Source organism: Carassius carassius, chromosome 9 (assembly GCF_963082965.1).
Source record: "Carassius carassius chromosome 9, fCarCar2.1, whole genome shotgun sequence".
NCBI classification, from domain to species: domain Eukaryota; kingdom Metazoa; phylum Chordata; class Actinopteri; order Cypriniformes; family Cyprinidae; genus Carassius; species Carassius carassius.
In genome coordinates, this window is record NC_081763.1 from 1,475,001 (window position 1) to 1,485,000 (window position 10,000).

At 42.0% G+C, this 10,000-nt stretch overlaps 1 protein-coding gene and 3 non-coding genes across 4 annotated transcripts; 1 reads left to right on the forward strand and 3 right to left on the reverse strand.

Moving 5' to 3' along the window:
- Positions 1-85: 85 nt before the first annotated feature.
- LOC132150400 (5S ribosomal RNA) lies at positions 86-204 on the reverse strand. The gene has a single exon (XR_009435635.1). It is a non-coding gene; the product is annotated as a 5S ribosomal RNA (ribosomal RNA).
- An 84-nt stretch (positions 205-288) lies between these two features.
- Positions 289-407, reverse strand: LOC132150058 (5S ribosomal RNA). The gene has a single exon (XR_009435306.1). It is a non-coding gene; the product is annotated as a 5S ribosomal RNA (ribosomal RNA).
- An 84-nt stretch (positions 408-491) lies between these two features.
- On the reverse strand, positions 492-610 carry LOC132150148 (5S ribosomal RNA). The gene has a single exon (XR_009435391.1). It is a non-coding gene; the product is annotated as a 5S ribosomal RNA (ribosomal RNA).
- A 6,102-nt stretch (positions 611-6,712) lies between these two features.
- On the forward strand, positions 6,713-9,484 carry LOC132148714 (uncharacterized). Its single transcript, XM_059557415.1, has 5 exons — positions 6,713-6,901; positions 6,992-7,156; positions 7,444-7,732; positions 7,959-8,853; positions 9,040-9,484. Exons 1-5 carry the CDS (start codon positions 6,896-6,898, stop codon positions 9,482-9,484), a joined length of 1,800 nt encoding a protein of 599 aa, XP_059413398.1. The 5' UTR covers positions 6,713-6,895.
- The last annotated feature ends 516 nt before the right edge of the window (positions 9,485-10,000 follow it).

Below are 10,000 nucleotides of genomic sequence, written 5' to 3' on the forward strand. Positions count from 1 at the left end.
CGAAGGAGGCTGCAAAGAGAGGGCTATTTAAAGATCAGCCACTATAATCGCCAGTGCTTTATATAAGTAGGGAAGGAAACCTAAAAGCTTACAGCACCTGGTATTCCGAGGCGGTCTCCCATCCAAGTACTAACCAGGCCCAAACCTGCTTAGCTTCCGAGATCAGACGAGATCGGGCATAGCCAGGTTGGTATGGCCTTAAGCGAAGGAGGCTGCAAAGAGAGGGCTATTTAAAAATCAGCCACTATAATCGCCAGTGCATTATATAAGTAGGGAAGGAATCCCAAAAGCTTACAGCACCTGGTATTCCCAGGCGGTCTCCCATCCAAGTACTAACCAGGCCCAAACCTGCTTAGCTTCCGAGATCAGACGAGATCCGGCATAGCCAGGTTGGTATGGCCGTAAGCGAAGGAGGCTGCAAAGAGAGGGCTATTTAAAGATCAGCCACTATAATCGCCAGTGCTTTATATAAGTAGGGAGGGAAACCCAAAAGCTTACAGCACCTGGTATTCCCAGGCGGTCTCCCATCCAAGTACTAACCAGGCCCAAACCTGCTTAGCTTCCGAGATCAGACAAGATCGGGCATAGCCAGGTTGGTATGGCCATAAGCGAAGGAGGCTGCAAAGAGAGGGCTATTTAAAGATCAGCCACTACAATCGCCAGTGCATTATATAAGTAGGGAAGGAAACCCAAAAGCTTACAGCACCTGGTATTCCCAAAAGTACTAACCAGGCCTATTAGATAATTACTGAAAAAATCCAAAAGTACTAACCTGGCCCAAACCTGCTTACATTCTGAGGTCGGGCATTGACTCTTTTTTTTTTTTTTTTGCAAGATTATTGGACAATTAGTGAAAATTTCCAAAAGTACTAACCAGGCCTATTAGATAATTATTGAAAAAATCCAAAAGTACTAACCTGGCCCAAACCTGCTTACATTCTGAGATCGGGCATTGACTCTTTTTTTTTCTTTTGCAAGATTATTGGACAATTAGTGAAAATTTCCTAAAGTACTAACCAGGCCTATTAGATAATTACTGAAAAAATCCAAAAGTACTAACCTGGCCCAAACCTGCTTACATTCTGAGATCGGGCATTGACTCTTTTTTTTTTTTTTTTTGTCAAGATTATTGGACAATTAGTGAAAATTTCCAAAAGTACTAACCAGGCCTATTAGATAATTACTGAAAAAATCCAAAAGTACTAACCTGGCCCAAACCTACTTACATTCTGAGATCGGGCATTTACTCTTTATTTTTTTTGCAAGATTATTGGACAATTAGTGAAAATTTCCAAAAGTACTAACCAGGCCTATTAGATAATTACTGAAAAAATCCAAAAGTACTAACCTGGCCCAAACCTGCTTACATTCTGAGATCGGGCATTGACCCTTTTTTTTTTTTGCAAGATTATCGGACAATTAGTGAAAATTTAAAAAAGTACTAACCAGGCCTATTAGATAATTACTGAAAAAATCCAAAAGTACTAACCTGGCCCAAACCTGCTTAGATTTGGAGATCAGTTGAGATCGGGCATAGCCAGGATGGTATGGCCATAAGCGAAGGAGGCTGCAAAGAGAGGGCTATTTAAAGATCAGCCACTATAATCGCCAGTGCTTTATATAAGTAGGGAAGGAAACCCAAAAGCTTACAGCACCTGGTATTCCCAGGCTCACCCTCCTCTAAGTCCCTATACTGACCAATTATTGACCAATCATTGAGCGCCGTTGAGCAAGTTGAGCAGCTCAATCAACCAATCACTGAGCTCTGTTGAGCAGGCTGCTTCCTCAACCCACCTATCAGATGGCCGGACCGGATCAAGTGCATCATGTGAGTGACAAGCGTAAACAACACTACTATCATCAATGGACTGAGATCGGTGACAGTGAGATCGGTAACAGCAAACAAGAGGTAAGTCCAGTATATTCTCCAGTATATACATATAAATGTGTTCTAACAGTTTTTGAACTCGGACTTGTCACGCACTCGGGTGAATTTGTACTCGGACTTGTCACGGACTCGAACATTTTAGACTCGGAAAATTTGCCGAGTACAGTCGAGTCCGGGCACTGGATGACACAATATTTTATTATTCAAAAATGAAACGAAGCTAACGTTAGTGTTGTTTCAGTGTTGAGCATTGTAGCCAATCACAGACATGTATATTACGCGCATGAACGCAGTGGCAAATCAGAGGCGTTTTAGTCACCATGTGGAGAATTCACTCAAAATGTTCAGAATCAGCGCAAGCTTTATCCTTTCGCAAAAATCTCCTTATAAACAACAAAGTCTAGACGCGATGTAAATAAGAGATTCACTGCAGTGCGGACAACTTCAGTGTTTATGATGAGAGTTTCAGTGAGAGTGCAGAACGCGGTAAGTGGCGTAAGTGATGGCTTAAAGGGAGCGCTATTGACGATCTAAATAATAGTTTTGTGTTTCATGCTTCTAGAGGACCAGTGGTTACATTCACACTGTAAAGTTTGAGGAGTGTAACAGCATTTAAATGTGCAAGTGAACCCGCTAAATTATAGTCCTGTGAGTCATGAAATTGCGATGATTTGACATAGTAACCATAGCAACATGAGAACGTGATAACCATTGCAACATTTTGGGGTCTAATAATGTTATGATTTTTGTTACATTATACTTTAGTAATAAGTTTACATACACCTTGCAGAACCTCTAAAATGTTATTTTATTTATTTTTTAATAATACGGATCATAAAAACTTTTTTTTATATACTGCCCTGAAAAAGCTTTTTCACATGTACATTTAAATAGTTTAGGCCTGTTTTGTCTGGCTATCTCCACTAATCTAAACTTTTTTGTCTCATAGTAACTGATAAGTCATTAACAGTCAATAACATGTTTAAACACTGAAAACACAAGGCAATCAAAAATATAAAACCATTACCTTTTGAACTTTTAGCTAATCATATGAAATATCACATTAAAAGGTAAATCAGATAACATCCATAAAGATTACTCGGTACTTGTGTAGTATTTTTTTTTAATTACTAATATTTTACAAAATACCTTTTTACTTCTACTTTAAGTAATAGTAATAGCAGTACTGTTACTTGTGTACATGTTTTGCATCTCCTGGTCTTCCAGTGTTTAGTCCCCTGTACAGTTTGAAAAGAATTAACTAATCTGAATCTGTTTCTGTTTTATTACAACAGATAAAAAGCATGGATTTGGAGGGACACAAGTGCAGTGTATGTGGAAGTAGTTTCTCTGTGAAGTCCAACCTGACTCGGCACATGCAGCTTCATGGTCCAAAGGGACATGTGTGTGAAGTGTGTGGGAAAAGCTTCTCACTGAAACAGCAGCTGAGCAGCCACCAAAAACAGCACCTGTACCCATGCATCCGTCTGTACAGGCAGGGAGAGGCCAAGCTGCAGTGTACGGATGCAGCTAAGAGTGTGGCAGTGGCCCCCAGCAAAGCAGTAGACCCCAGCTGTCTGGATTCTGAAAAGGCGGAGGCTGCTGCAAAGAAAGCTGGAGGAGAAATGTGGAAAGGCCAGCTAGTTGTCACATTCGGCAAATATGCAGGACAGTCTTTCAGGTGGCTGCTCGAAAATGATGTTGGCTGGGTCATATGGCTGCTGTCTGAATATTGCCAGAAGGGTGAGAAGAACGATCTCCTAAAGTGGCAAAAGGAGCGATTGCTGCAGTATGCCAGAGAGTTCCCGCCTGTCACCTTTCATCTTGACAAACGCTTGGAGGTAACTTTGACCCGTTAACTGAGATTAAATTATATTTACTGTTTTGTTTATAAAAAAAAATGTAGTGCATGTGTAAATCAGTTAGGCACATATTAATGCACCTTCAATAGTAAAATCATCAATGTTTACTCTGCACAAAAGCTTGTGCTTTAGACATAGGAAGTGGTAACAGTGTAAGTACTTGTGTTTATGTGGTACAATACAACTCTGTATGTGTTTTTCTATAATTTCTTTATTTTCTGCATGAACAGGAGTCCAGGAAAGACAGAGGAAAGAAGGCTGAATCTACCCTTTCTAAGTTCCAGCAGGATCCTGAATATGCCAGGGATGCTGAATTGTTGGCAGCTGCTGGTAATTAACATTTAACACGCCATAACTCTATTTTAAAATTCATATAACATTTTCTCACTGATGTATTTCAAACATCTGACTAAATACACTGCTGAAATATCACACATTTTATGGCACCGATAATGACGACAGTAGGTTTAGTATTTCACTTTAATTTTCAGCAGGGTGAGGGATATTATCAAGCTAGCTGCCCCTTTTTTTAGTGTAACAGATTTAATGTCTAAATGCTTTGTTGGCATTTAGATAACACATACAAAAATCTATTTAATTTGTTTATGTGAAATGTGGGATTTTTTTAATTATATTACAATATTTTTTTACACTATTGCCTATATTTTTTGTAGCAGCTCTATACTAAAATGTTTGTATTAAATATCATTTGTATTCTCTAAAATTGGATCTGATAACATGGAAAATAGAAACAAACTTTGTTTATTGTGATAATGCTTGTGTTTGTCATTATATTCACATCTTAAGCAATGTGCTCAATACATTTTGTCTGATTTTTTTCTACAGAGACTGTCCTTGAAGAGTCTGAGGTAGCGGTCTCCACACAGCTGACCACCTGGGGAGAGCTCACACCAGCTGTGAGTCAGGACTCTTCCCACAGCCTCAGCACATCTCAGGGAAGACCTTCTTCCCCTGTTGACACCTCTGCCTCAGAAACTGGTAACATCTCGCTCGAGGGCTGGCAGAAATACTGGGAGCATCCACCTTCATCTACACAAGCCAATGGTATAGCTCCTCCTAACATCAAGTGGCTGAAATGTGATGAGATGTATGGTCTGTTTGAGAGGCCTTCCAGGTACAAGAATGCCAAAGGAGAGATTGTGGAGAGAAGGCTTTTAAAGGAGAAGATGGAATTCCACCCTCCCCCAACTCCTACTTCTGTCAAGGGAGGACTGCCCAACATGATGGCCTTTTTCACAACCCCTGCCTTCTTCTGGCGCCCAGTTGGTGTGATGCAAGCCAAGATCCGCTGCCCTAGCTCCAACTGCCCTGCACCACCAGGTGAATACCTTGAAAAGAAAGGCTTTGGTAGTTATGCCAGGCAAGTGTGTGGGATGAAGTACAATTACACCCTGTTGACGGAGAAGCTGAAGTGTTCACATTGTGAAAAGATGAGGCGGGCAGTGAGTAAGACACATAGTGACGCAGACAGTGAAGATGAAGATAGTCATCATGTTCAGCAGTACATTTGGCTGGCACACAGTCCCAAGATTCTGATGAACTTGGCCCCGGCCATCAGAAGCATGTTTCCTGCCATACTGTGTGGGAAGCGTGCTATTGACAAAGACGTGGTTACTCTTCTGAATGACAGGGTCAACAGTGTGTCCATGAACAAAGTCCAGAGAGTGCTGCAGCAGGGACATGATGAGTGGTATGTGGAGCGCCGTGACCTGTACCAGACTCTTCTGTATGAAGCCCACACAGCTGGATCTGCATCATCTCAGAAGAGCATCCTGTCCTTTGTCAAAGCTGCTGGTACTTACACCCCTCCTTTGCCCCGGACTCCCCTTCCTTGTGCCCGTGTGCTGAGGCGTGCACACATGATCATGGAGATGGAGAAGATGCCTGTGTACAGAGCCTCAGTCCTCAGTGTGACTGGAGAAATCCTCTGCATTGATGGTACAAGAAAAGTATGTGTATTGTATCAATTCATGAAGTTAAGCAGACTTAATATTTATTTAGTCCCTTTAAAGTGACTTGAGCCAGCTTATTGTTTTGAATAAGGGACTTTGGCCTCACTGTTCAGCGTTCAAATGTGATGGATACAAAATGTACATGCATTGTAATTCATATAAATCATATTGGACAGACAGGTTATTGTTAGAAATGATCAAATTAATGTTCTGCTTTGTGTTTTCCAGGTCCTTAAGAAGATATATGGTGATGGTCAGGGCACCATGCAGTATGTCACCAGTGTGCTGAACGAGTGGGGCCAGTTCTTGACCACAGTGGTGGTGGCAGCTGAGTCTGAGGGGTGTTACAGACGTATGACCAAAGGTCTGATGGGCCGCTTTGAACGAGCTAGGGCTCCTGCACCAACTGTCATATATGCAGATAACAACTGTTGTCGGTAGGTAATAACACATCCATATACCCTGACAAAATTTGTCATTCATTTAATGTTAAAAAAACAAAGAACACATGCTGAATTTATATTGTTTCAGTGACAGTGGTTCGTCCTTCCTGGAGAACCTGTTCGGGGACTGGGTGCAGAAGGGCACTGTGGTCAGACTGGACATTCGACACTGGCTGCACCGCTGGGATGCTGTTGTCATCAAACAGAGCCATGCCAAGTATGGGGTGTTCATGAGTGCCCTTGCAGGTGCAGTGCTGGCCTACTACAAGGACGATATGATGCTCCTAATCCAGGCAGTCAGGAAGGGCAACCAGGAGTTGTACTACAGTCTTTCAGACGAGGACATGATAGCCTTCCTCAAACCTCACCAGATCAGGTCCTTTGTCAGACGGATCACCCGTGGGGTTGAGGTTAAGTGTAATATTAATCCATGTATAATCTTTATGTATAAGAAGCTCAAAACATACTTCACTAAAATTAACTAAGTTGTCACACTACTATATTTCATTTTGGAAATACTTCCAATTATTGAAATAATTTCACATTTTAAGCGATATAACTATATAAAATAAATGTGAATGATTGTTACAGGAGACAGCTTCAGCAATTGAGTCCATCATTACGGAGTTCAAGGGACCTGCAGGCCTTGACATTGATGGAATCCACCTGTACAAATCAGCACAGGCAGTGGATTCTCACTGGGCAACTGCAAGCAAGCATCTTAGTTGTATGCAGGTGGGTAAACATTTTTTAACTAATCATTGTAAAATCATACAAACTCAAACTCACAGACACCATAATAAATAAGCAACATATGTTTTATAGGACCCCCCTGGCATACAGCTGTATGTTTCAGTGAAGGTGGTGGTGCTGAATGGTGTCCGCCTGAACAAGTACAGGTGTCGGCGAAGCAGTAATTCCTTGGAGGGCTTGCACTCACACCTGTACAATGCCATTCCCTCACAGAGATGTGGAGTTATGCCATTCCAAGTAAGTATAAACAGCTTTAATATTTAAAATAAATATTGATTACACATCATTGTTCATAAGCATATTTTACCTGTATCCTACCTGCTTTTGTGCTACCCTCTCTTCCTGTGCGTGTGTGAGCTCTATGCTGTTCACATAGCATCAACCGGGTGTATGAGATGCGCACACACAAAATAGCCTATTGCGGACAAAAGACAAATTGTATGTCATGCTGCTGGGCGATGCCCACTTTGTAATCAAAATTAGTTTCTGATGTACAATAATGCATGAATGGTCATGTCTTTCAGGTGTATCTGATTGCATTTGCTGTGCAGTGGAACAGCCGTATGGAATCACTCCGGGTTGCTGGTGGCCATGGCAGGCAGACGTGGTGTATGGACCCGCGGCAGATTCAGCGCCTGAATCAGCAGGCTGATGTGCTCTTCGGTAAAGAGCATGTCCTCGAGCCCAACTTTGCCACTCCAATGCCCTACCCTGCTGTATACAAGGACCCAGACGAGGAGGAGCTCCTTGGAGTAGAGTATGCCATGTGCCAGTCAACCAGCTTCACTGCAAGGGATTACTATGCCCAGCAAGGTACACAATCTTGCATTATAACAATATACATACATACTGAGCAGTCAAATACCTATAAATATCATGCATATTCTATCCATGACAAGTATGTATGATATAGTTCATTTTTATTTTTCATAATATGAAACTAATGAACTGCAGCATTGCCATGTTGTATTAATTAGTCTACTGTTAGTTGTTGTAACTGCCTAGACACACTGGTGATTAGTACATTACATATTTGCAGTTGAGGAAGAGCAGTCCCGTGAAGAAGAGGAGACGGCTGAACAAAGCGAGGACAAGCTGGCAGATGAGGGTGTAGACATGGGTGCAGAGTCAGAGGAGGATCCTATGGACACTGTCAGTGACAAACATGTCATCCTCACTCAATCAGAACAGGTAGAGGAGGAGGACAGTCCTGCTCTGCAGGATGTGCTGATGACCCAGAGCCATCTGCATCTTCCTGGGCTGGAGGAAGTGGAAGCCTTGGCCCTGCTCATTTTAGAACTGGCAGACAACAGTGACCGTCACCTAGTGCCAGCTGACCTAAGGCTGAAGATTGGCAATGCAGTTGGTGCTCTGCATGAGCATGACAGGTCTGCAGCCAACTTTGTAAAAAGGTATGAGTCAAGGTGGGGTTACACCCTGTTTGGCAGATGCTTGGGAGCTGACACACCTGAGACCAGAGCAGCACAGAAGACAAAGTTTTCCTGGATGAGGTACCCTCAGGCAGCCCAGGTGACTGAGGATAGTCGTCTGTTGTACCTCATTATTAAGATGCTGAAAAACCGGCCACCAGCCAGTCATCTCACCTCCCCCACTAAAATCACCAATGCAATCAAGGGCCAGTATAAAAGGATTGTAGACCGAGTCAGAGACGATCCCATCCTCAAAGGTCTCTCCATTCCTCTGCCCAATCTGAATGCCAAGTCCATCTCTACATTCATGGCACGGGAAGAGAAGAAGGCTAACTACAGGGCAACAGTAATGCCAAAGGTGAAACCCCACCAAAGAGTGCTGTCAGAAGAACCAATGCCAGCAGCTCCTACTCTGCCAGAATCCCTTCCAGCTCCAGATCGACCTCAGGTTCAGTACCAGAGCCTACGTCATGCAGCTGGGAAAAGGCATGGTCAGAAGCGGAAGTAAGTTGTTCAGTTCTTCATGTCACAAGTATGTGACTTTACTACTTTATTAAAATATGTGAACATATCTGAATTTATCAGCTGAATGGTTTAAACTTAAACACAACAAACCATGTGAATTGATAGTCATACACATTATTTCTCATGAATTATACTCATCATCGTATGTATGATTTATTTTTGCAGGGTTGATGTAGAAATGCTTGGGAACCGGCCCATTCAACCTAAACCCCCTGTGGCCACGTACATCCCACCCAGAGCGTCAGCAGCACCTGTCCTGGTAGTGGTTCCTGCACAGCCACAGGGACCATCCATGATGCTCTGTGGGGCATCCAGCAGTCAAGGGTTCATATCTTTCGCACCGCCTCCTGTGCTGACATCCAGACCAATCAAGCCTCATAAATCCATGAAGCCTTGTGGGGCCTGCCAAGTACCCCAGTGTGGTGGGCAGCGCAAGAGGTACACGCCCTCCAAAGACAAGGCTGCTGAAAGTAGCCAAAAAATATTTACCTATTGCCCAGCAACTAGGAAGTCCACCACTTCAGGTTTTGAAGGTGTTGTGTTCAACAGTTTTGAACACTTCAAAAGTGTAGTAGATGAGGAACTAAAAAAGAAAAAAAATAACAACTAGAGAGCCAACTCCATCTGCAACTACATCCCCAAATCACATTCCCCAAGTCATTATTGCTACAATATCTGCCTCTTATACCAATTCACCGATTCATTATACACCATCTATAAAACACATACCTATTTTCTCATAGAAAAAAAAAGATGTGTTTTTAGTGAATGTAAATATCTGCTTAACATTGCATACTATTGCACTGCATTACCTCATCTCCTTGTATATAGTACGTATATTGTATATTGCTTAATGTGTACATGTATAAATCTTGTAATAAGAATCCTGTAAATAATAACTTATTAGTTCCTATTTTGCTATATTTTCTGCTAAATTACTTAATAATTAAATGTTAATTCTATTCTGTTTACATTGTTACCTGTGTTATTGTTATTGCTGTTGTGTTGTTTATTTATTTCTGATATGTAGATATATATTGTTGAACAAATAAAATAAAAGAATGTTTCCAAATACATGATTCCTTTCACTGCTGTTTCCCCATTTGTCCACTTGATAGAGGTAAAG

What these genes read in the sequence shown, in the direction of transcription:
- LOC132148714 (XM_059557415.1), top strand. An exon ending in GTGGAGTTATGCCATTCCAA is followed by an intron (nt 7,157 to 7,443) that starts GTAAGTATAAAC and finishes CATGTCTTTCAG; the next exon opens with GTGTATCTGATTGCATTTGC. An exon ending in GGATTACTATGCCCAGCAAG is followed by an intron (nt 7,733 to 7,958) that starts GTACACAATCTT and finishes ACATATTTGCAG; the next exon opens with TTGAGGAAGAGCAGTCCCGT.